The sequence below is a fragment of the Trachurus japonicus genome, chromosome 3 (genome assembly GCF_045865225.1).
Source record: "Trachurus japonicus isolate A0001 chromosome 3, Traja_1.0".
Lineage (NCBI taxonomy): Eukaryota > Metazoa > Chordata > Actinopteri > Carangiformes > Carangidae > Trachurus > Trachurus japonicus.
In genome coordinates, this window is record NC_140909.1 from 39,199,247 (window position 1) to 39,226,587 (window position 27,341).

The 27,341-nt window shown below is 42.7% G+C and overlaps 1 protein-coding gene across 2 annotated transcripts in view; it reads right to left on the reverse strand.

The window, feature by feature from the left end:
* Positions 1-27,341, reverse strand: part of arnt2 (aryl-hydrocarbon receptor nuclear translocator 2) — a 98,493-nt gene that overhangs the window by 48,485 nt on the left and 22,667 nt on the right. For both annotated transcript variants that reach the window (XM_085772540.1, XM_085772534.1), the window contains 4 exons: positions 26,995-27,208; positions 25,850-26,063; positions 17,585-17,687; positions 200-265 (listed from right to left, as the gene is read on the reverse strand). In XM_085772540.1, the coding sequence (XP_085628666.1) occupies positions 200-265; positions 17,585-17,687; positions 25,850-26,063; positions 26,995-27,208 (597 nt within the window). The remainder of the gene's footprint in view (positions 1-199; positions 266-17,584; positions 17,688-25,849; positions 26,064-26,994; positions 27,209-27,341) is intronic.

Consider the following 27,341-nt stretch of genomic DNA (forward strand, 5'->3'; position numbering starts at 1 on the left):
ACACACACACAGCAGCATGTTAGCCGATGCTACCGCGGGTGCTAATGGGGATCCTGATAAAGAAAAGGAAAAAAAAAAGCTATATAGATTCAGCACAGTGGAAGGGCTTCAAATATAACACAGGCCTTCCAATACATGTACAATACATCCATGTTAAACTGGGCTTTCAGTGAAAGTGCATGGTGTTTTGCTGCTGTACCTGTATCTCTTCCTCATGTTGGACAGACGGTTTAGGGAGATGTGATCCAGAGGAGCGCTGCCACACCTGCACACAAACACAACACAAGGGCAGACAGCATGAATTACACTCAGTGGTAAATAATCTCCTTCAGCGTCGGCTCACATCTTGTACAACTGCTTCAACAACAATATCCACCGCACACTGTCACTTCTAATGTCTCACTTTACTGAGTGTTTTTCAAAACATTGTAACTTGAAGACAGTTCTTATGTCTGTTTGGTTCCTTTATTTTCCAGCCCAGTTCCTTTTTCATTGTGGTGTAACTGTGTTTACTGTCAATACCCTTTACACACTTTTCCACCCAACACAAGAGGAGCACACCATCGTCTCTTCGGCCAATGTTCCCTGATGCTTCTGATGCAAAACTACTGATCCATCCATCCATCCATCCATCCAGTCTATGATGAGACACACATCCTCCATAGTGAGTTTGAGATGCTCCCCTCAGGGTGGCGCTATAGAGTACCTTTGGCAAAGAAAATGATCTATAAGGGCTCCATCATCCCCAATGCCATCAAGATAATGAGGAACCATGGCGTGATAGGTATCTGTTGTATCCCATGCAGATGCTCTGTGTATGTGATCGTGCTTCTATGTTTGTTTGATGTTGATCTCTCATGTAAACCCTGTTTACAAGACTGTGTTTGTATGTAATTGGGTGAGACCAAAGGAAAATTTCCTCCCTTGGCTGGAAAATAAAGTTTTGTTTTTTTTCTATTTCCATCCACCCATCCATCCATAATCTTCTGGGCTGTTGTAGCAGCACGTCAAATGGGAGGTCCAAGATGTTCCATGATCCATCATGAAGGTGCAGCAGCTCTTCAGATATCTGAGCTCCTCTGTCTCTAAAGAGTTTTAAAAGTAAAAAGTTTTCCCACTAAAATTAGCGGGTCGACGCGGGTTTTTTAAACGCGGGTCGACCCGCTAACAATCGGCATTTGGCCCCTTTCCCATTGACCAAAATGAGCCGAGTCTGACCCCCCGCTGAGGGATCAGACAGAGCATAAACCAGTCGCCCCGCTCTCATCCGCGGTGCAAGAGACACACACAGTCATGCCACAGCCGCCCGCCGCGGAGTGTCCGTCCGCCGAGGCAGACTCTCTGGCTGGCTGACCTGGAGCACCAGGACCGCGGAGGACAGAGAGTCTGCTGCGGCCGGATGACGGACGTCCGCGGCACAACACGTCAGTTAAACAGACTGTCGCTTCTTTTCTTTTCTTTTTTTCTATCGTTTTTGGTCAGTGTTCTCTGATCTTTTGATCCCAGTCTCGGATGAGAGCAGAGCGGAGCAGAGCTTTGTTTTGGTACGTGATATGAGACGCGACCGGCACGATGACGTAGCGCCACGTAACGTTCAGTGTCATCACGTAAATTAGCGGGTTGACGCGGGTCTGGCGTTCCCACTGCAAGCCGTTCGGAGCCGAGCCGATTAAAGGCGATTTTAACCCGCGTCGCTTGCCGAGTCGTTTGACCCGCGTCGACGCGGCTCGGTGCGCCTTTCCCACTGCCACCAAAAGCCGATTGTTAGCGGGTTTAAACGGGTTTTTTGGCCAGTGGGAAAGGGGTATAAGTCTGAGCCCAGACCTCCTTCAGAGGAAATCTAACTCAGCTGCTTCCATCCATGATCACATTCTTTCAGTAATGACCCAGAGGGGACTGGAATGAAGATCGACTGGTAAATCTCCACCATGACAGTCCAGTACAACGTCCACATTGCTGCTGACGCCACCCTTCACCCTATTGCTTTCATGTCTGATTGCTACATCCAGCTGGATCAGAGCAAAATGAAGTGAACATCAGTTCAGTTGACAAGCTGCAATCACTGCATATCGCCTGCAGCCCATCAGATGTAAAACTTGATGGACAGCTGACAGTTAATGATCTGGTGTTAAAGAGGTCTGTCTGTGGATTTGATTTAGTTCAGCTGGAGCACATTTACTGCTGTAAGTCTAAAATATACATCTATGGTTGGTCCAGACTGTATTGTCTGACCTACTCTATAACAAGTGAGCTTCTGGGAGCCACCTGTTGAAGACCCCTGCAGTAGGACACCTTTGGGATGTGGCAGCATGAAGATGCAGCTGACAAATCTAAAGAAATCAGCAGAGGAGTTTTTTCCCTCAGCCTGTGGAAGCCATGACATAAGGAATTAACCCTTCAGTCTATCATTTTTTCTTCTGTATTTCTCTCACCTGGTCTCCTTGTGTGTTAAGGCCTGGAAAACCTTGGCCCTGTGATGCATAACCAAGTAACTTTTTTTCATGACAACCTTGGCTTTCAGAATATTCATTCTGTAGTGGTGTCACATGAATGCAGAAAAAGATATGTGATCAGAAAAAGAAGGGGGGAAAAAAGGAAAATAAATGTCACATATCTTTTGGAAACACACAAAAAATATTATTAACTTCTTTTTAGACACTTGGGGCCAGATTTACTAAAGGTTTGCGTGTATTAAAACGTGTGCAAACGTGATTGCACGCGCAAACACATGTGGAACCTGATTTACTAACCGGGCGCATCGAGGATTGCGTCTCTCAAACGGGCAAAATAGCACTTGCGATCCATTTAGCGTGTTTGCCTTGATGAATATGTAAATATGGGCGTTTCTGCCAGAACGCGCAAAATACTGGGAGGAGTAGATGCAAATTGATTTATTTAGCACACACAATGTGATTTACCAAACCAGGAAGAGATTGCGGTGGCTGTTTTTGCGTCTTTATTTACCACGTCTGAAAACCATGTACTAACTGATACAACTTTGTGAAAACGTATGCGTTTATTGATTTGATGCCTACTAGAGCCCCATGATCTTACATCTCTGCATTTCCTCACATCTGGGTAATTCTGTAACAGTTTTTCAGCCGTGTTAAAAGTCTTTTACGCACTGTTACGCATGGCGCATGCCTGTCCTGCAGTGCGCTCCTCTCCTCTCCTCTCCTCTCCTCTCCAGTACCTGGCTGCTCAGCTCTGTCCCTCAGTCCCGGTCCCGGACTGAGAGACGTCACCGCTGCCTTCACCCGTCTTTGATCCCTCTGGTCAGTGGTCAGAGCGTTTAGATCCGTGTGTCCCACCTGAGCTCTCTATTAATCCACTGGATCATGGGCAGCACACACACACATGTTACAGGTGTGTGATTGTCGCTGCAGCTGCTGCCTGTTCGTCACTATATGACGAGTTGGGCCCTGTAGCGATTTGTGTTTATTAATCTAAACAGAGCGCGTGAGAGATGAACACACATGCTGTCATTGTATGCATCGGATCAAATGTCATTCTGTCCCTTCGTCCGTCCAGCTCTCTGTCCACTCTCTCCATGGCGGAAACGATTACCACGCACAAAACCCTCATTTATATACTGCGGTTTGCACGTGTTTTCATTTAGCGGGTTACTCTTAGTAGATCACCTGTTTTGCGTGCACTAACCAAACACGCAATATTTTAACGGGCGCAAACAATTTAGCGCCCGCTATCTGGGATCTTAGTAGATCCGGCCCTAAATAACTATTCTTTGAGGTCCTGGATTAAGGGAGAAAAGAATAAGGGCTCTAACTATGATACAAAAAACCCCACTGGCCTGGCATGAAAACAATGTGCGTCTGCAGTGAGGCAGAGAACCACATCACAGGCCTGACATTTCCATTGGGTGTATTGACTTTTTTGTCTTGTTTCCTGCAGTGAACAAACTTCCTCCTTCCATATGAGGCCCATTGGTTGGTGTTAGCTTAATAAAATGCATAAATGGTAATCTACACATTATCTATTGCATTTACGGCTGATTTTCCAATAATCGCAATCATATAAGGCAACAGAGTAACCATCTTGATGTAAATGAACACTCTCCTCCTATAGGACTTTAACCCATCCTGTGATAGGGCAGGAGTCTCCTATTGGACACGGATGTTTGAGCTTCTACTGTAGGTGAACTATCAATGCATTTTTTAATAAAAAATAGAATTATGTCGCTATCATTCGACGTGAAAGAGTAAAGCAATACCCACATTGTATACAATGGCAGCGACCTCTGAGGGTTAAGAGCTGAGATCAAATGGAGGAACTACCCAGTATAACAAGTGCGGTGTTCCAAGTAGTGTGCCTCCTGGACGTGGGTTTGTCGAGTAGTAATGATTGTTACAACAACTAAATAGACATATAATGACACAGGAGGCCGTTGAGTTTCTCTGAGGCCAGCGCTAACGCAGCCAGCGGGTGTTGCTCTATGCTGAGGCCAGTCCTGTGTCTGAACATTACATAAGCCTGGATGCCTGGATCTAATAATGGCTTCCCTGAAACGTTAGTCCGCCGATCATGCTGCATTCCTCTCAGCCTAGTGTTTATGTACGTGTCACAGAAGTGGTTGTTTTTCACCACTCGCCTTCAGTCTCTTTCAGACGGAGCCAGCAGCATGTTGTTTGAATTATTCAGCGCCTGGAATAGCAACAGAACAAAAAAGGACATGCCAGTCCAAGAGGCTCTTAACAAGGTTACACAGAGTGGCTCTCTCTCGCGTGACTTGTAGGCCCTTTGTGACGAATCCAGACAAAACAAGGCTACGGCAGCAGCCGGGCATTAGTGCAACCACCCCGAGCCTGGCAGAGAACGGGGAAGGTGTGTCACTCTGAAACAGTCAGAGCTGCTTTTATGTAGTTTGTAAGCGAGTAAGTGAAGAAGTCTGTCGGACCAACTGGATGATATCATGACAAAGAGAAAGAAAGAGTTCAACAAGAGACTGGGTTTCTGGACGGTGAGGCGCTGTGGGATGGAGATGGAGTCATTTCCAACAGATGGCAACAATTATGAGAACATAGACGGCTGAGTTTAATTAATGAGTGAGTGGAGGCATCGGTTGTTTAACAACAACACGTGGCTGGAGGGTCATGTGGTGTGACATGGGTTGTGGCCTCGATTTAAACAGTAGGTACGAGTCATACTATATCGTGTGCTTGCACATTTGAACTATCAATTCTAATACTTGTCACACTCAGGCTGCACTCTTAATCAAAATAATCAAAATCACAATACATGCTTGTGCAAGATCCAAATTGCATTTATTTTTTTCAAATAAAGGTAAATAGGTATCACAGTGTTGAAGTGCACTGTGGTGCTACACAGGGGTGGGGAATCACCAGAGGCCTTGTGATACGATATATTATTGCTATAATATTGCAGTATGCTGTCATTAATTAGCTTTTTTTCAACTGCAAATGATGTCTCCAAATGAAAACTTTGTTTTTTCTAATGAGATAAACTTCTTACGCCAGGAATACACTGGGAACGGCCGCGACGCGATATGTAAGCGGGGCGGAGCGGAGTTTTTTAACTGCTACACCAGGCACGGACGCGATGCAAAACGGCTTCACTGTTTGTTGTTGCAGCTGTCAGCTTCACCTTGTCAAGCTGCAGTAAATGAGTGCACTTTATGCATCTCAAAACATTTTTACATCCCTCCTGTTAAAATGGATTGACAGTACCTTTTTCACAGGTAATTTGCTGACTATGCAGGGTTTGCAAGTGCAGACTATATTAAATGGTATCAATTAACTGTTTAACTACACGATCATGGATCCACAATGTAAAAAAAACAAACCCCATAATGTTGCACTGCTACTGGCTTTGCCTCTGGTACATGAGACATTTATTTATTTATTTTTTATTTATTTATTTTTTTAAAGTATATTTTTCGGGTTTTTGCCTTTATTTGATAGTGATGACAGTAGAGATAGACAGGAAATGGGGAGGCAGAGAGAGGGGGAATGACACGCAGGAAAGGTCTGCCCGACGCGGGATTCGAACCGGGGACGCCTGCGGCGAGGACTGTAGCCTCTACATGGGGCGGCCGCTCTACCCACTGCGCCACGCACCGCCCCATGAGACATTTATTTTAATCACTTTTAAACATAATATGTTCGTTTTATACACAGTTCTCTGTAGTTTTCTACAGTTTTCTACCTGTTTGAGGGCCGCGTAGTACGCGACGAGGAAATAAAATAGACTCGGCGCGAAAAAGAAGAGAAACGCAGCGCGACGGTCGCTGGAGTGCGCGTCGCTCACATGGCCGGTGGAGGAGCTTCCATTGACTGAATGGCCGCGAGCTGCTGCGGCTGTCGCGCGACATACATTTCGCGTCGCGGCCGTTCCCAGTGTATTTCAGCCGTTCAGATTAGGGCTGCAACAAACGATTATTTTGGTTGTCGACCAATCTATCTCTTATTGTTTCAATTAGTTGATTAGTCACGATTATTTTGGCAGAATCTGTTTCGACTTTGGTTTTACCTCATATTCTTTGAGCAAATTAAAAATGAAACATGTATTTGTAATAAGAATTCTTAAATTGTTATTGTTATGAAACATGAATCAATGAAATAATACAATATTGAAGTGCAAGTTTTGATTTAACAAAAACATAATGTACAAATATATTGTATTATTTTCTTCTTCTGTGGTGGCTGCTTCTGCTTCAACGCCACACTGTGGTGCACATGCTAGTAGCGTAGAGGCCGTTGCAATCGTCGGTACCTTACTTAAATGAGTTAGGAAACATTATTTTAAGGCCGAAAAACGACATATTGTTGCTTTGAAAGGCGTTTATTTAACAGTAGGCTATGTGATCATATAGGGTTTTATAAATACGACGCAATGGTAAAATTTTGTGTCGTTGCAGCTTTAGTTCATATCGATACTCCGTATATCGATACAATGTTGCCATGCATGTTGTATCGATTTCCCCCCCACCCCTCGTGCTACAGGAATGCTCTACACATCATACTGGACTAGATGGGACCTATAAGCTACACCTAACAAATAATACATGATCCTTTTTTACATTTTGTTTTCAATGAAAATTAAATACAAGAACAATCATTCCAAATCACAACATCTGCCAGCCAGATGTTTCCCTCAGGAGTTGGTAGAGACCAAAGACGAAGCTCTAAGAGAGGGAATCCTACATTCACCCTCCTCTTGACTCCTAATGTATCATCAGGTTGGTGTGGGTCTGCTTAATGTGTAAAAAAGCCAAAAACAACCCAGCGTCCAATAAGAAGATGCAGATGACTGCAGTGGTGGGAGGTGCAAACTGAAACACTGTCCAGGACGTCCAGCTGGGCTGAGAGACAAAGACATTTAAAAACACTGCACAGCAGTTTGTAATCCTCACAGACAGGATCTGGAAAATCATCACAGTGCCTCTGATTTATAACAGTTATACTTGCTTTCTGTTTGTTTTGTATTAGGTTTGTTTGTCACTTCTTGTGCTATTATTCTGTGCCAACGGGCGAGATTCCAGACAAAATGACAACCACCAATAGCAGAGAAGGTGTCTCACTGAGGAATAGCTGAAACTGCCCAACAGGAAGTTAACAGTGTCAGGTTTGGAAGGACAGAGTGGTGAAAATCTGGCAAGAAACCCGCAGGATGGAGCTTCCAGCACAGCGTGTGCATTCCAATCATTTTCATCTGCAGGTAATGAAAGGATAGACGCTAATTGTTTTGCAAGGACTTCATGGTTTTTCCATTTCGAGAGCCTCACAGAGCAGACAACAGGAAAGGTCACAGATGTCATCTATTAAAAGTCAACTTCTCTCTGGCCCCTCCAGCTGTGACAGGTGACAGGTGAACACTCTCGGTGTGCAGCAGTCAGACAGTGTGGAGGTAGAGGTCGTGAAATTGTATTGTATTACACATGAGCAACCGCTCAGCTCCAGCCGCCCAGCTGGGTGAGGTGATGGGCGCCACGGTGACATCTATTCATCTGGCCCCATCAGCAGGGCTCATGCACATTGGGTTTGTTGTTGGACATTAATGCAAAACACACCACACCACTCAGATATGAGCAGGCTTAGTCAGGTGACGCCTCTGGAGCATTCCCATTGGCTCGGATCTGTAGATCTTGCAGCCACACGAGCACATCATTATTTGCAATGTGAAGTTTAGAATTCCTTTTTTTGTTTGTCTGTCTGTGTTGTGTTGTGTTGTGTTGTGTTGTGTTGTGTTGTGTTGTGTTGTGTTGTGTTGTGTTGTGTTGTGTTGTGTTGTGTTGTGTTGTGTTGTGTTGTGTTGTGTTGTGTTGTGTTGTGTTGTGTTGTGTTGTGTTGTGTTGTGTTGTGTTGTGTTGTGTTGTGTTGTGTTGTGTTGTGTTGTGTTGTGTTGTGTTGTGTTGTGTTGTGTTGTGTTGTGTACTTTTACAGTAGTGTGCAAAGGTTTAGGCACTTTAACACTAGAACCGCCAAGACGGTCTCACAGACCGTTTGTGTTTTTCTTATGTAAATTAGGTTTGTTTACATTAAACCTACAGGTCTTCCAGTCCGTGACTTTTCCTAAATATATGTGTTTAATGGTTTCTGAAGCTTACAACTTATTAAAATGAAACACACTCGATTTCTGAGCAATTATACCTCGGACCGCCAGCAGCGGTCCCACAGACCGCTGCATATAAACGGCAGTTATAGATCGCTATGTCCAGTTGTGATCACACAGCAATTATGACAATGTTTCCATTTTGCAGTTATCGCGCTTCTTTTTTTCACTTATTGTTTTCCTGTGTGGCTATATTTGTTTTTATATGAGGAGAGAGAGAGAGAGAGAGAGAGAGAGAGAGAGAGAGCACGAACGAGACACCAGGGGGCTATTGCACAAAAGTAGAATAAAGAAATCCAGGATAACTGAGCAAGCGCAAGCTTGACCTAGTCTGGTCGGAGCATCTTGGCTTAGTTGGTTGCACTAACGCCGAGCCAGGCTGAGGAGCAGAGGCTTGGTTAAGCCAGGTGGAACTTATTCTCTCGTCAGTAGACCACAGACATTGATCACAGATTCACTGATGAGAGGACAGGTGTGGCTACTTTCCTCCAATCAACAGGAACTTAATGCTGACGTCAGGTGACTCACCTCTTAAAAAAAAAAAAAAAAGCACCACTGTCTTAAAGCAGAAGTAAGTGATATATTTGTGTTAATATAAGTCTTAAATAGTTATATCTTCCGACAGCAATCACTTACATAGAGTGTTTGGACTGAAACACGGGTCTCTCAGTCCCTCTGCTCTGCTCTGAGCCGAAGAGAAAACATTTATCGTATCCTACAGTTTTTATCCAATGAGGAGAGAGAACGGCATGCAGGGCTGTGTGTGCAGCCAAGGGATGGTGCGTTCAAGGAAACTCGTATTTTTCCGACCGTGAAGTGGTACCAGTTCGATCTGGTACGAGTTCACCGGTCGGAAGTTACGAGTGGCCGTTATAGTGACTTTCACCGGTAAAACAGGTCGGAAAAACACGAGTGGGTTGCCTGAAACGCTACAAAGTCGTAAGTTGTGACTTGAAGCTGTAAATTTACGATTTCAAAAGCCTGCCTGGAACGCAGCATTAGCGAAAACGACCGGACCACTTACTTCTGCTTTAAAGCTCAGAGAGAGCGCAGCGGACAACTGCGGACTGATTGAATAATCCAAAACTATAATCACAGCTCAAGTTCCTTTCACAAACCAACAGTTGTGCACTTTGCCTAAATGATGAGCAGTGGAAGTTGATTCATTGCCCAAATTCCTTATAATCTTAAGTACATAACAAGTAATACAAGTTCATACAGCAAAAGTGGCCAAAAGTTCAACAGGTGAAAATGAATTACCGGTAAATATAAAAACATTATGCAGTCTGCTGCTTCAATAAATTGCTGATAACAATGTTCACTTGAGGTTTATAAATTATTTGGAAGGTGGTTGCTCACATTCACTCAATTGTATTCTCATTTTCTTACCTCAACCAACATTTAGGCCAATATATTAACATTTTATAAAAAAAAAAAATAGAAAAATAAATCTATATGCCATTTTTGCTACATTGCTTTTTATGAGAAGCCAGTGATATATAGCTACTAGTGGTCATAAAATATCATAGATGGACACAGATTTGTAAATGTATTTAGTTTGTTTAGAAATCAGGCCAATATGAACATAAGAACATGGAATAACTGTCTGAAACACATTGATTTCTGATCAGAGTGACTGCTGACTTCACAGATAAAGACAACAGAATCAACTAAGCCTGGCTGTTAGCCTGGTCTGGAGCAGGCTAGCTGCTTTCATGCAACCGACTTGAGGCCAAATTAAGCCAGGATAACCAACATATCCCAGCTTAATCCCTTATCTAGGTTTTGTGCAATACCCCTCAGGTGTATACGGGCAATAACTGAAACAGGCCGGTTAGAAAAGAAAAAGGAAAATCTGAGAATACAGGATATGTCCAGGAGACTCATCGGGACGTGAGGGAGGGGGGATCGGTTGGTGGCTCAGGTAGTGATGAGGAAATTGTAAACTGCATCTGTCAGATATATGCATCTGTCAGCTGTCAGCTGACATGTGCTCCGTGCAGATGTAACGGAGGTGCGCGGACTGTCTGTGTAACGGGGGTGCGCGGAGCTCCGTTACACAGACACTTCACAAACTTTATTTTGTGGGCTTAGGACAGACTAGATCAGGCATCACCAAATGGCGGACCTCGGTCCGGACCCGGACCGAGTGATGGTTCGATCCGGACCCGAGACCAATCTCTAATAAGTTAACATTTTCCTGGAGCATTTTTTTCCGACGGTACAGTGGGCTCAGCTATAGGTCAATGCGGCAGCTTCACTCAATTGAGCCAATCAGATCGTTTGTTTACCCTGCGCGGCCAGTGCGTCCGAGAGGGAAAGAGAAAGGAGACGGAGTGATGACAGCATGTCTTGCTCCAAAATAAAAAAAAGTTGATGCTGAAGTCAAAGGCGAGCCGCCGGGCGTTTGTGGCCGCCGCCGCCGCCGCCTTGGTGTGTGTGTGCGTGTGTGTGTGTGTGTGTGCGTGTGTGCGCGTGCGTGCTTGGGGGCCGTTCAGATGGGTCTATTGTTGCGCGCACAAGCCCATTACTTTTATGTGCGCTCACAACCGAGAGCGACGCCGTAGCGGTGCTACGTGCTTGTTTCCTGCTTCTCCGCCGGTGTTGTGTCAGACCCCGGTTCTCCCTCGGTCTGTAAACGTTTTCACGCGGAGCTCTGCCCCGTTTACGGAAGCCGTATGCGGGAAGAGTCGCTTCAGAGATGTAGAATGTGTGTTATAGAAGAGAAACACCTATTTCAGGACTACTGACTTGTATCACCAGAACAGAACAGACACATCCTGTGATTTTCAGCCTCCCTCCATATTTAATGGAGGGGGACAATGCAATGACAGTGCAGCTATCAAGATGCTTTTGACACCTTGGCCTCAAAAAAAGAAAGAAAAAAAAGCACCAAACAAAAAAAACAACAAACAAACAGGGAAACCCCCTTATTTATTCTGTCTTGTGCTCTTTAATTGAAATACAGGCCTTAAATTAATTTGCCTGGGGGATACTTTTATTCATGGTAAAAAAAAAAAAAAAAAAGTAAAGCTATTTGTTTACTATAGCCTACATGTTAAATGTTTCCTGTGTTGAACATTGACAATAGATATGAAAATGCACTTCATTGATTTTATTTATTTGACATAGGGGTAGGCTATAAGTCACCATTTGGACTTTATAAGGTTCGGACCTTTCACTTGGATGAAAGTTTAGTAACTGGACCTCAATGAATTTTAATTGAATACCCCTGGACTAGATCATGATTAGTCTGTGTTAGATATAAAGCGCCATATATATAGCCTACTCACTCTTGTTTATAATGATTATTCAATATAACGTAGGTAATAATAATTCTCTCGGCTGCTGTCCAGTCAGGTAATAACGGGTTTCTGTGGGCGTGGAGTCTAAACTACGTAATATCCAGGTAGAACAACTGTAAAACACTGGAGTTGATAACAAACAGGCCTAGAAAAAATAAAAATCCAGTGAACAGCGACATCGACTCTTGACATGAGAGCAGCACACGTGTCCAGATGCGTCACTTTCAGCTGTAGGCAGAAGTGTGTGCTGTAGGTGCAACAAGCGGTGCTGTAACATCACTCAGTCTAACCCCCCAACCACATCCAATCAAGACCCCAACACAACATAATATGAAGAAGGACTAACACTACTAAAAATTAAATCTTATTTTTTCCACTTACAGAACTGTTTGCGACTGGAAACAATGTAATTACACGTGACGGTCTGGGAGACCGCTGTGGCGTTTTAAGGGGGATTAGAATGTTGGCGGTTCTAGTGTTAAAGGACAAATCCGGGCAATTTGAACTCGGGCTGTATTTTCCTAACATTTAGGTCTAAAAGAAGGAATCTGAAGATTTTCAGTTTAATTGCTCCTGTTTTGCGGTAGTTGTGTCTGTCCCCGCATCGCCACGGCAGCGATGAATGGGAGCGGATGGAAGTTCCACTGCTTTAGGCTGTTTACATCCCTCAAAGCCGCAACTTTTTTCCACAGACAGCGTCAGGTGGCTACACAAATATGCACCGAGAAGTTTGTTTACTTCAAGCAAGCCGACATGTTTGTAAAACTAGATCTAATTCAATGTCTATGCGGAGTCTCACAAGTTTTCAAAAGTTTTCCACTGTTTAACACGGTGCATTCTAAGAGTCAGACTGTCTCCATTCATCACTTCACTGCTCTCAGGTTCTCTCTCTACGGTTTAAATCCATGAATTAATTCCCCTTGATCTATCTATCTATCTATCTATCTATCTATCTATCTATCTATCTATCTATCTATCTATCTATCTATCTATCTATCTATCTATCTATCTATCTATCTATCTATCTATCTATCTATCTGCAGATAGATAAAGATATGTACAGAGCTTGTTCAAGCAGAAAACTCGACCCTCTAAATTAAAGCTGCAAACTTTTCCCATCTTCCTCTCTGCTGCCTTGCTTACCATTGCCTTATGCCTGTTGTTTCAACCCCACCTCCACCCCAGCATCCACCTGCAGGTAAGGGGTTTATGTTATGTCCTCATCTCTCCTGTGAATATTTAATGAAATCCTATTCAGGGACTGATGAGCTCTGAGCCTAGAAGCCAATTCCAAATGCATCCTGAAGCTGTACTCTGAATGTATACTGAATAATAATAAATAAATAAAAAATAAATATTTGAACCATCAGTTGTCTGACTGCAATATATACAGTTGTGCTCATAGGTTTACATACCCTGGAAGATTTTGTAACTGTGTACCATTCTTTAAGAAAAATATGAGTGATCAGGCAAAACAGATTTATCTTATTTTTAATGGGATTCAAATTAAACTGTTGAGACATCCAGAAATAACACAATCATTAAAAAAAAAAGATCATTACCAACAAATTTTTGATGGTACCAGACCGTGGCTTGGTATCAACAGAACCCTCAATTTTCACTTTTATGAGAGATTGAACACTGCTGATTGGCATTCTCAAGTCTTTGGAAATCTTTTTAATCCTTTTTCTGTTTTATAAAGTTGAACAACCTCCTCCCTCAGGGCTTTTCACAGTTCTTTGGCTCAGAATCCAGCAAAGTCAGTGTAGCAATGGATGAAATGTGCAGGTGTTTGTCAAGAGGCCAGAATCTCACTAATTACAAGCATCAAGTTCCAGGTGTGGACAGCTTCCCTGAGTAGCCATTTAAACCAGTCTGTGTCAGTCAAACTTTTGATCAGGGACATTTTGGTGTTTGCACTTATCATTAGGATTTAAAAAGATCAAACACAGTTGTGTGATAATAAATGGCTTCACCCAGCCACTAACTCTGAATAAAAAAAAGTTTTGTTGCATTATCAATTATATTTTCTGAAATGTAGCCAGTACTTCACAACTTCTGCCAGAGTATGTCAACTTTTGAGCACAACTGTATGTATATACACATGTTTTTAAAACCGAACTGTTTCAAATACATAATTAATTATGATCCATGCTCTTCAGTACAATTAATTATAAACCAATCTTTTGTGAGGATTAACAGTCTAGTGGATGAGATCTCTGACCACTGCTTTCTCTGAAACCAACTGTGATTGCTTGGCTCCATCAACCAGTGAAGTTGCAGGAAATGCAGCCACTGAAATGTTTTTGTAGAATTTTACAATGACCTTTGGCCTTTTTTGATGTGAAACCTCATCACTTCATTTTTTCCTTTCCCCCGCTGGGCATCTACCGTGACGGCGGCGCTCCCAGTTCCCACTGAGATACTGTGTCCATGAGAACTCGAGGGGGGGACAGACAGTGTGAAAATGGCTCTGGCCGTTGCCGGCGCAGAGGCTTAATTACAAATGTCACCAGTGGACGGTCTGATCAGCTGTCGCTAATTAACATGAATTCAATGAATATGTTGATGACGAGCCAAAATAAAACATCTGTTGTCTGTGCTCAGCCAGACATCATCGAGGAGAGAGAGGAGCCGGATGTACGGCTCCGAGAGAACGGAGGGACAGATTTTAATTACACCTTACGACACGACAAGAAATGTAAAGTGTTACATGTGAAAGTGCCTTTGTGCACCTGTTGTTTTGGTTTGAGGCGAATATAGATCGGACACTGTGGTAATAAACGGAGACACTGGGCGAGCCGCTGGTTTTTATACTGTAGCTCATAAAAACCTAGAGCAGAAAGAGGGAAACAGAACAGCAGCTCAATAAATGAAAAGATGCTTCAGATGAGAGGCTGCGCATTTATCAACACATCTGTGCCGCTGCCTTCTGACGCCTTCAGGGATTTAATGAATTTCTATACACTGCACGGCAGCTGAGGTCAACACACACCATCGCGATCGGCCCGTATTAATTTATTGATAAATGTAGATTACTTTTTTTCCCCAGCATTCCTCTTTCAACCACGTTAAACATTCACACGACCGGTTGGAGAGTGATTAATTAAAGTGGTCTGTTTACACCTTGAGCGTCGCTCCTTTGTCGCCGTGCATCTTCAAGTGCTGAGTTACTTTGCTCTTGTTGATAAAAAAAAAATGGCCGGACTGGCAGCGGAATGGAACGGAACCAGGAGCGGGAGCAGGAGGACTTTGTGCTCTCGGCATAAAGTCCTCTGGCACGTCTTCACAGAGAGAGTTTCAGATGTGTTTCCAGACATTTTCATCTCACACCCATCCATCTATCTGATGTATTACCCTTCAAATGCATGTTATTCTGTTTTGAATATCCAACTACGAACGGGACACAGGAGTCGGTGGTTCAGTTCTGACACGGCGCTCGTGACATGATGGGAGATCCAGGCAGGTTCCAACAGTCCAGTTTGTGCTGCCTCATTTACATGGAGCTCACCACCTGTTTCTACCTCTCCCTCCACCTGTGCACCATCTTTTCTGCATTTGGCACTCTTGTGTCAGATTTGGTTGCTACATCTGGTATTTTTTAAATGTTTTAATCAAAATTGAAATGAGCTTAAGTATTAGCAGATATCCAGTATTAAAGGGATTTAATCAGAAATGGAACCAATTCAAACTCTTCTCCACTGCAGATCCTGGTTGTCCAAGGTGCAGCTACATATGTTCTGGTCATGCACCTCCCTAAACAACTATTGGAGACAGATATTTGAAAGTCTCAAATTTACAAACAAATGTTCTTACATTTGCGTCCCTGCTTGCACGCAGACTCATACTTTTTAACTGGAAATCAAATTCAACCCCATCATTTCTGCAGAGGTTGAGGGATGTACTACGTTTTCTATCTTTAGAGAAACTGAGCCTGCAAAAACTTCACCCTGACCTGGAGTCCCTTTAGAATTTGTAGAAGGTTTTCCTTTTCAATGACACACTTCAACACTAGTTGTATTCTAGTTACAACTACTTTACAACATGCTCAAAACATTTTTGTGCTTGTATTTTTCAGTCTATTTAATTTTATTTTTGTTTAAGAACCTTGGGGTGGGGTGGAGTGGGGTACATTTCCTTCCGTGTCTATGTTTGTAAGTTGTATGTTTGTTAAAGGTCCAGTGTGTAATAATTGGCGAGGTTTATTGGCAAAATCTGAAGATACTACCCATGAATATATTTGTTATAAAATAAAATTTGTTTGGTTTTCGTAGCCTTATAATTATTCTTTTATGTCTACATATAACAAGAGTCTTGCTTAGAGAGTGTCGCCATATTGCGCCGCCATATTTGTACGGTAGCCTGAATGGAAAATCATTTTTCTTGTTCATAAATAAACCAATGAAGAAGAAGATGGAAGGAAAGAAGAAAGGAGGAGGAAACAGCAGACATATGGTAAAATGTTTTAGATCTTCACCTCATCGCTCCATGCTCCTGAAATACTCCCAGTTGTGGTACAGTATTTTTTACTGTATTACAGTACAGTTTTTTTTATCCTCGGAGGCCACCGTCACTTTGCCAGCGGGAGGGGTGAGTGTGAGCGAGTGAGCGCTGCAAACTAGAATCTGAACGCTGGATATCACGGTTTTACCGCCATTTTACACACTGGACCTTTAATGAAAACCTGCAAAATAAAGTTAAAAAAAAAAAGAAAAGAAATGGAACCAAAAGAACTCGATCTGCACGTCGCCCATCTTTAAAAGAAAAAAAAAATCCTTGTTCATTTTGTCATTTTGACTTCAATCCTATCTTCCCACTGTTGGTGACTTCCATCTAGCTTCCTCCTCTGCCTGTGACTCACCCTGCATATTATGATTAATTGTGGGACTAATAGCCTGAACACCACAATCAATCACATGTGAAACGCTGTTGTAAAAGCGTCTGTGAGGCTAATGAGGAGCTGCTCGGCGGGAGCTCCTCACTGTTCTGTGTAGGCAGCGGCCGAAAGAAAGGGAAAGTGTCGCCGCCGTCTTTGTCGGAGTCTAATGGCCGTCACTTAGTGAGCTGCATACTGCTGACTGCCTGTCACATTACATGAGCCCCCGCTGTTTACCATTGTGTACTCCATCCACTCGCTCGCATGCCAATTAATTACCATGTGCGGTTGCGGAGCAGAGGTGACCTTATGTGAGAGGCTCCATTTGTTTTCGACAAGCTTCGGTTTACCCCGACCTAATTAATTTTACTGAGTCATTATCTAAATCGATTACTGACACAATGATTCATAATTACACTGAAATATTACATCTCTGGAGTATTCGTGTAATTTCTGCAAGATTTACAAAGACACGAGGATTTGAAGAATTGTGATGCTCACAAAGATGAATTTAAAGTGGTTTTACAAACAACATCTGTCTGAAATTAAAAACACTATTACAATTTAATGTGTGACTGCAGCAATACAGGGGCCTAATGTGAACTGTCGAATGTGAGGAGAATACTTTGAGATTTAATTACTGGAATACGCTAATATAAAATATTAAATGTTGACGTTTTCAAGGGCTCAGAAACATGACATGTCATATGACTGGAGACAAGTTCAGTAAAGGACAGACAGCTCAACAGCTCAGCTCAGGTCACATGCGATAACAACAAACAAACACACACTGGTTTTAAAAGGTCACACACACCTCATGCGACAGATGAAGGAGCGCCGGGAGCCCATGCACATCCTCATGGAGGACTGCTGTCCTTCCTTCTTCACTGTTCCCGTCTTCAGGTCCAGGATCCGTCCTGTCGACACACAAACAGCAGCTCAGGTCAACACTAGGCAAACTGCAGCAGACAGAATCATGATGTCAGTCAGAGAAGACTCATTCACATCAAACAGCCTGTTGGTTTTAAAAATCTGTCTTCTCAAACTAAAAAAGTGAAGATGGAAGAAAATGGTGCTGCGTGTGCTCAATAAGCCGGGAGGATAAACAGACTCATTCATCCGGTCTGTGATCAAAGCTCAACAATTATTTTTTTGCCACGGAGTCAGGAACAAAGGAGGGAGGAAAGAGGAGAAAACTTTCAAACCAGGAACGTGGAGTGTTATCTTCTCACTCATCTGCATCACATCATCATCATCATCATCATCATGAAGTGAAGACACTGTGCTGATTCTAATGTCAAACAGCACTGGCTGTGCTTTCACCTCTTTGATTGGCTGCTTGAAATATTTCTGGAAATGATCAGTTATTCAGACTGTTGAGATTTTACAGTCGCTCTTCATTCCTCATATGAGAAACTCATAAGCACTTGTGCACATTTTACATGCTTTCTTTGTATTTTCATTTGATCTTGTTATTTTACCACTCTCCACCAGACGGCATCATGGTCGGCATTTGGAGGAAATAACATGCAATTTCCCATAGATGGTGCTGAGAAGTTTTGGTCATCTGAAAAACCTGGCATTCAAAGGGTTAAAATCTTTAACAAACTGATTACTGTAACATTTGATGTGTGTGATTAGGACTGATGTTGGTTTAAAGATCCAGCTTAAAAACGTTGGAAATAATATGTGTGATATTTTTCAAAGCTACCTTATGAAAAGCGCATTCGTTGTGCTTTGCGTTATGAATGTGAGTATTAGACACTGCGCAAAAAAAATCAGTGTTGCTACTAATCATTGATGTATCCTAGGCTGTAATAATCCAAAACAAAAAAAAAAATCTAATTTTCAGTTTCATTTTGTCTGTTTTTTTCGTCTGAAAACATGGCACCTTCATGGCAAAAACCTGATATTCAAAGGGTTAAAGTCTTTAAAAATGTATCAGTATTTCAGTATCAACAAATTAGGTCAAATGAAGGTGAAAAAAATGAGCTCAATGAAAATAGAATATAATGTTTAATGTTTTTATAGCTTGCTTTTTAAAAAACACATTTTTTTGTGCTTAGCAGTGTGAGTGTGACTAATATTAGAACGGACCCTAAGGGTTAAGCACATTCTCGAAGTGCCGACCATATGAGGATTAAGAGGGCTAAAGATAATTTTCTCAACGTCATGGCATAGCTCAACAGCAAGACGAGCCAAAGTGGAAGCACAACAATTCACACAAAAATCTTATTTCACAATATCACAGTATTAGTGTGTTTGTGCAACAGAGTCCAGTGCTTGGAAAAAACAAAAAGAAACTATTGCTCAGTGTCTCCTCTGAGCATGAATTCACATACATCAGTGTTATTCTATGATATTTTATCAAAAGGCATAATATGGTGTTTTGATGAACTGCAATAAAAGGCCCCTGGGCACCATTTACCAGACTGTGACTAACAGCAGTGTGCCTTTTGTGTGATCTAAGTGCACAGTAATTTCCTCATATTTGCTGGCATTGAAAAGCGAGATGAAAAGAGAAATTCCTGTGAAGGCCCAGAGAAACAGCTGATTCTGGAGCTGCCAGAGAAAAGCTACTGAGGTCATAGCGACGGGCCGTTCAGACTCTGAATTTGGTGCTCACATTTTAAAACTGTCAATATTTTGTATGGGGTTGGTGACAGTGTAACGTAATTAATAATAACCCTTAATCATTTCTTAACCACGCTTGTCGTGGATTCAATCAGAGCTTAACTCCAAAACAAATTTGCACAGCCCCATCCAGACTCAACCCAATTCAAAATACTTAAACAGAGGAATAGTAATGCATTACAAATTAGTAATTAGTAGTAATTTCCCAACAGAAGATTGCTTAGAGCTCCTATGTTGAGTTTGTGGAAGATGGAGAATAAAAAAGGTGAGCGGCTCGGCCTCGGTGCTCTAAACTGCACGGTCTCCATCATCATCAGTAAAAGCGGACTGATCCGTTCCAGATGGAAAAGGAATTCTCAGCATCTCGAAAATATGAAGTTGAGGAGAACTTCACATGCAAACACACAACTGTGATCAAGCGGACGCAGATTGAGGAAACGGGGCTAATGACCACGGTAACATGTAACAGACAGGATGACATCATCAGCAGTTTGTCAAAAGAACGCAGGAAACAAAGTCTTCTCACTGGAGCATGACTCTGCATTAGAAGGTCTTAGAAGGTTTATATTATTCACATGTTTGTCCAAACAGTCCGCAGGTGTTTTTAACAAGGAGAAGATGCAGTAAATCCAACAACCAGGGTGTTAAGTTGGCAACGCTGCCTGTAAACACCGTGGGGAAACTCCAGCGCTACGCAAGTCGGTCAACCAACAGTGGTGCAGCAGGTGGCACAGCCTCACTTCAGTAACATCAGCAATGTCCGTGTTTATGCAGAAGTCTTGTAAAGCAGGATTAATGTGATGATGCTCTCCGGTCTCTGTCAGCTACTCCCACGCAGCACGCACTTTGGAAAAGTCCAGATTTCACAAATTCCGAAGTGATGCTCAGTTTATTTGGCTCAGTATTCAGATGTGAGAAAACATTAGCTCTAATAAAACAGAAGAGTTCAAAACAGCTGAGTCACCTCTATTGTGTATTTTCGACCTCCACTAGCTGACCTGAAAACAGCTTCTTAGTCCAGTGTCACTGTTATTAGTGGTCGTTTTTGATTTGGTAGGTTAACTATATTTATCAATGGTAACCTATAAGACACTGGATGCGTCGGGTGTGTTTGGAGATGTCACAATTTCATTTTATCTCTATTTTCTTTTCTCTTCTTGTGAAATTCATGTTACTGTACATTTTCTGGGTTGCAAATCTATATTATTTACAAAAAAATTACCACAAAAAATTATGTATAGGTTTTGCTATTGCGTAGCTAATGTTAGCACTAATAGCTGTTTACTTACCATGTGTTCAGTATTACATGTAACAGCAGTTCAGTGCTTGTGTCTCCATCATTCCTACTGACATTAGCATGCTACGCTAGCTCCAGTCTGAAAGGAGCATCTTGTTACTGAGTCACTGTAGCATCCAGGCTAGTCTGAAAAGGCTGTGCTGCTCACAGGATGTATTTTAACTTAAAGGGATAGTTCAACATTTTGGCAAATTGTCAAATTGGCCCATAGCCATAATCCCTATAGTTTTAGGAGTAGGTTCGGTACCTTTAATTGTCGGTGCAAGCTATTTTTAGAACAGTGGGCCAGAGCCGCGAGCTGCTACTGAGCGGCTGAGTTGTTGGATTGTGTATTCGATGAGTTTGATGAGGGAAACCAAGACATTCCATGAGCCTCTGTAGCGTAGCGTTCTAAAAACAGCTTGCACCAACAATTAAAGGTAACAAACCTACTCCTAAAACTATAGCGATTATGGCAATAGACCAATTTGCCAAAATGTTGAACTATCCCTTTAATTATGCCAATGAAACAACAGCTGATGCTAACATTGCTAGCTCTGTAGTAAAAGCAAAAACAGCCATGTAAATGCATTCTAATGCAGATTAAAGTTTTGCACTGGGTGACACATTTTCTCATTATGAGGGATACGGGTGCTGTGGTTAATATAGAAACAGCTCCAGAGACTCATGACTTCCACATCTTCTGAGCAGACAGAGGCCCAGGCAGCACTACTTGGCTGGCCTGTTGGACTCATATCACCACGGTTTAAAATTAGCACCCGCTGCACGCCAAATGCGTGTAAAAATGTGTTTTGGCGAGGAAAATAATTAGGTCACTTGCCATTGGCAGGCTGCTGGAACATGCCTCCTTCACTAGGCTATATAACTTTCATTACAAATGCCAAACAAGAAAAACGGACATAGTTTAAAGCTACAGCAGATCTAGATCACATTTTGAGTTGTCCCTTCCTGTCCACTGTCATTGGAAATGAAAAATGTATCAAGTTATTTGCAACAACGTTAGTGTTCACTCAGTCAGTCAGTCTGAAGAAGTGGTCAGAAGCTAACAACGTTAATTTGTAGTAACATGGTTGGTTGTATGTGGTGACACATTGCAGGAGTAAATAATAGTTACCATGGTTATTGTCCAGGAAGGTGAGGGCTACGGCTGAAAAAATGATCAGTTTTTTGTATAATGTTTAGTTTAAGCTTTCTGCTGTTTTGAATGCAATACTATTGATAAAGTGTCTATTGTCATACATATTCCTATCATTTCATAACCTCATTTTAAGCCTAAACCACATTTGGTAACACTTTATAATAAGTACACACTATTAAGCATTACTTAAGCATTAATAAATACTGAATTCTTCAATTATAACGCATGGATACTCATTAGTATGTAGTTTATAAATACAGTTAGTGCTTATCATATGGTGTTTATAAACTACATAGTAGTGAGTATGTATGTGTTATAAATGATGAATTCAGTATTTAATGCTTAACTAATGCTTAATAGTGTGTACTTATTATAAAGTGTTACCCCGCATTTTTATGGTTTTTGTTTAGTGTGATGTTAAAGTGGCCACTTAACTACAGTATAAAGCACTGGAGGAAACACTGCTGTTTTTAATGACCTCGTGTTGTGAGTTCAGTGGCTGGTAAAAACATATTAAGGCCGGTAAATATTCCACACCTTATCTGCCACTGGCAGGTCGGTCAAAAAGCTCAATTTATCCCATGCATATCAAACTTCAAACTGGACGGATGCTCTTTTGAGAAGTCTGCAACGTTACGATACTGAGTCTGATCAATATGATGATGAATGCACATCTGATGCACCAAAAAGTGAGTGACGTGTTTGTGAATATACAACAGGAAGAGGAGAGGAAGAGAGTAACAGCTGGCACTGGTGTTACCCCATCAACCTCTCTGTCTGTGCATCAGTGCAGCGCCGTGGCTCACTGATGCTTTCATAGTTTTTGGACAGTGATGGTGCTTCCTGGTGGCATGGACAAAGAGACTTAGAGATCTACCACTAAATTATGTGTACTTGTAAGAGCTGACTGTTCTGCTCTCCTTTGAATACCAGTATATTTACAGGGCAATTAACATAAACCCAATGAAACAGGAACCAAATAAAGTACTTCAGTTTTCCTTTTTCCAGCTCTCTTGGGATTGGGAACATGGAAACTGATCTCCTCTATTGCCAACAGTTCTGCAGTCAGTGTGTCACTATAACTTATGACTGAATCACGACTCCATATGACACAACACGGCTGCATAACCCTCTCTTCTGCACGGCTTCACACACCCCAGCATCGGTGTTTCAGCAGCAGCAGCGTCATGCCGATCATATTTTGTGTTTTGTTATTTGATCACCTGTCATCCGCTGTGGCATTGATGTAGTGATGTGACATACGATCGGGAGACTGCACAGCATGCTTTACTTTGAAAGCTCCATGCCGTTCCTGCGTCTGACTTCCCGTCTGGCTAGATCACGTCTGTGCGGCTTGACGTGCCTTCCGTCAAAAAAAGACTCGGTGTCGCTGCCCCTGCTGGAAACCAGGGGTAATAAAGTTTTTATAATCGTTACTGACAGTGGTGTGTTTTTTTTCTTCACACCAGGGAATGAACAGCCTTTCAACTGAGAGTGGTGCTCACTTTCCTGGCTGTGGAGGTGTCGGTAGGTCCATTCTCACACTCTCTTTTAGTTAATCTCAGCTAACCTCACAGAGAGAGCTGCCAAGCCACAAAAATAATTGTCATGAAAGCTGTAAATGCAGGCCACTGAAGTGAGAACAGGGCCTATTTGAGCTCCAGAAAAATGAAGCAAATATCAAACACTGGGAAAATCACAGACCACCGCAAACTCTCTGCCCTCAAAAGATTCCAAAACTGTAACTCACTTATTATTCCCAGAGCGAATTACAGACAGCAACAACTGGTTCGAAGGAAACAATCACTTGTTCCACTTCTTGCTCGTTTATGTTGTTCAGTCCTTCCACACCGAGTCGCTGGAAAAACACACAGTCCCTGAGCAGGCGCACAACAAAGTTCAAACAGTGAGTAGCGAGCAGCAGAGGAGAGCAGAGCAGAGCAGAGCCTCCAGAACATACTGCTTTGGTTCCACTGAATGAAACTTAACTCTGAGAAGTGCCGGGACTTCAAAGGCTTCATCAGGGGGGGCTTGTGTATGGGTTCGTGCTCATGAGTGTATTTTCATCTGTCACAGCTCTACATGGAGATTACTGTGTTATGTGGATTTCACTGGCCTGCTGGGTATTCAGGGAGGTTCAGAGGGGGCCTCCGGGGTCAGACGGACGGACGGACAGACAGATAAGAGACGCAGAGGCTCCGCTGAGATGCTGCGGAGCCTCCGGAGCAGCGTGGAGCAGGAAGGGATTAACAAGGCAGGGTTGCCCTCTAGTGAGCACAATGGGCATGTCTCACAATCTTATATTCATAAGTTCAGCCTTTGAACACAGTGGTGAAGCTACAATTATCATGTAACATAAAAACATAAAAGAGCACGTCTAAACCTGGAATGGCCTTAGTGTATAATTATATATAAAACTAGTAGAGGCTGAGACCTCACTGGATCCTCCACTTCCATGCATCTCATCAACATTTGTTCTCAGAACAGCCTCACCTCACTGTAAACATCTCATACAGCCTTTCAAATGGTTAAAGGGATATTTCAACATTTTTGCAAATTCGCCCATTGCCATAATCCCTATAGTTGGAGTAGGTTTAATTGCCGGTGCAAGCTTTTTTAAGATCAGCGGGGCAGAGACGTAAGCTCTGCACAGCATGCAGTATTTCCGGCTTTCCGCTATGAAGGAGATAAGGTGTGCGGACTCAGTGTCGACTTTTAAATCTCTTCTTAAAACCCACTTTTACAGACTTGTTTTTATATGATGTCATCATCATCCATTTTTTTCTCACAGTTTTACTCAGATGTTCTTTGATTTCACACCTTTAACTCTTTTCTCCCATCTTTTCTTATATCATTGTATCTTTTTTTTATCATGTATACCCCCCTTTATTTAAACTGCATCATGTATTTTAATTTGAGGAAACAACAGAGGTCTCAATTTGTGGTTGGGTTCTTGTACAGTATTGCCTGTGTTGCTGTATCTCTTATGGTTTAATGGCATTTGTGACTTGCCTCATATATGTTGTTTTGTGAAGCACTTTGTAAACTTGTGTTTTTAAAGGTCCTATATAAATAAAGTTATTGTTATATATTGTTTTAATTTATATTGCATTTCAGTGTAGGAGTCTTGATGCACCCTCAGGGGTTAAACTGGACCTGCGCTCCGTCTCTTTCGATATGACATGACTTTGCTTTTCATCATCATGCAAAATGTACATTGCTGCGCATTGCTTTACTGTGCAGACATAAGAAATACACAGAACTGATAACAAGAACGGTCACTAGAGTGCATGAGAGGACCAGACAGTACAGCTGCAGCAGCAGGAAGTTATTCAGATCACTGGAAAAGTGAGAATTGATTTATGATACAATATTTGAAGCTGAATAAGTTTTCTTTCTGTGATCATAGTTCTAGACTTTTTCAGGAAAAAGCACAGTTGAAAACTTTTCATTAAATCTGGGTGCATTCCTTACCACTGAGCCACTCCCAGGGTCCTGGCACATTAACATACTTTACATGGACGTCTGATGGAATTGAACCTGATGTGATGACTAAAAATGTCTGACCTGAAAAGGAGGTTAGCATCTCTCTGGTTCCCTCAGGACGGGGCCACCGTATTTTTACTTTGTCTTGGATTACAGAAAATGAATGAACCCTACTGAACTCTAAAATGAGCACTAATGAAGCACATCATGATGTTTCAATCCTAAATACTAAACGCAGAAATAAAAAGCTCACTACACCGAAGTCACATAACTTCAGTGGCATCACCACTAAACTATAACTAAAGCAGATTGATTTCACTCAGAGCTCTTCTACAACAGCCTGAGTTTGAGTATAAAACAGGACGAGGCTGCGCTTGATGGCACCTGACCTTTGTCTCTCTGGAGGTATTACATTAACAGGTATATTTGTTTTAAAACCAAGCCCCTTGGTGATTTCAGCAGCAGCAGAAAAAAAGTCCAACACTGAGCTGGAGGAGAAGTATCAGTACCAGTTCTCTCTCTACCTGTCATGGAGTTTTCTGAGGTGCTGAGTTGCTCCCTTAGCTTGTCCACGTCGTCGGGGTGGACCTGTTCGTACAGAGTGCTGCCAAACCATTCTGACTGGGGGTGGTTCAGCACCGGCGTCACCGAGTCCGACACGTAGATCACCCGGCCCGTCTCCGCGGCAACCACAAACAGGAAGCCGTCGGCCGCCTCCAGAATCAGATGCTTGAGTTCCTATGGGGAGTACAAAAGGTACATTAGGTGCATCAGGACCTGTAGGTGGACTGTGCTTATGATCAGCTGTATGTGGTTCTACATTCATCAATGAAGGCATTCACTGTTTTATGGTTCTAATGAAAACGGAGTATGTCCCTCCTCTGTTTCCAAAACAATTCACATCCACACCAGCACTTGTGAAAAAAAATCTGTCCACATGTAAACACAAAAAACGCAATTAAACGCTGTGCATTGCATGCCACACCAGCAGGCGGCGGTAGAATTTCGACTTTTAAAAAAATGCATTGACCAATCACAGTGAACCCGGAGTACTAAAACGTACTTCCGGTCTGATCTCTGTTTACTGTTTCCATGACTACCGTCATACTTTTCTGTTCAAATGGAGCGTCTTTTGCGCGCACAATGTCCATTACTTTCACAGTGTCACAACCCAAAGTGACGCCGTGGCGGCGCACGTTTGGTGTGACACGCATGCAGCAAGCACACCGCATGTCATGTGATAAGAATTAACCAATCAGCTCTGCTGACCTGCTTCTCCAGCAGCAACATGCTACCCGGCGCCCAGAGCTTGCCGGTGTCTCGGCAAACATCAGCCCACTCCCCCGGTCCAGCCCCCTGTGCAACCAAAAACTCAGTTTTCCTTCTCCACACGTAAACGCGAAAACGGCCTTTTGAAAAGTCTACTGCCCAAAAGGCCTTTTTTAGAAAATATTTGTTTTTAAGGACCAAAAACGGCGTTTAGGTGTGGATGACAGGCCCAAACACATAGGAAAGTATTGGGTTCCGGCCGTTTGCGTTTACGTGTGGACATGGTCTTAGTTTGCCACAACAAGACAGACACTTATTTCTTTCTACACCTGCCTTTCCAATCCTGTATCCTGTATATCAGTAGTGCATGTGTGTGCTTGGTGTCAAAACGCAACGCTACCTGCTCCGTGAGGAAGGAGGGCTTATAGGCTCCATCGGTGGACGTGTTGCCGGTGCCTCTCATGGATTTCATATGGGACACGGCCATGCGCAGGATGGTCAGTTTGTCGGGTTTCCTGGCAAGGGCGCTGCAGGTGGGGACCATGTCTGAAAGCTCGGTGATGTACTGTGTCATTTTGTTGCGTCGGCGCCGCTCGATCTCACTGTGGTTCTCTCTGAAACAGAGAGGAGCAGTTAGATGCATCCAGCTACGATGCATCGGATCATCATTTCTCTCCATCACCACCCCACAAGTCATAGCAGGCTATGTCAGTGTTCCTGGAGTGTGAGTGTGATTTGTTTTAGTCT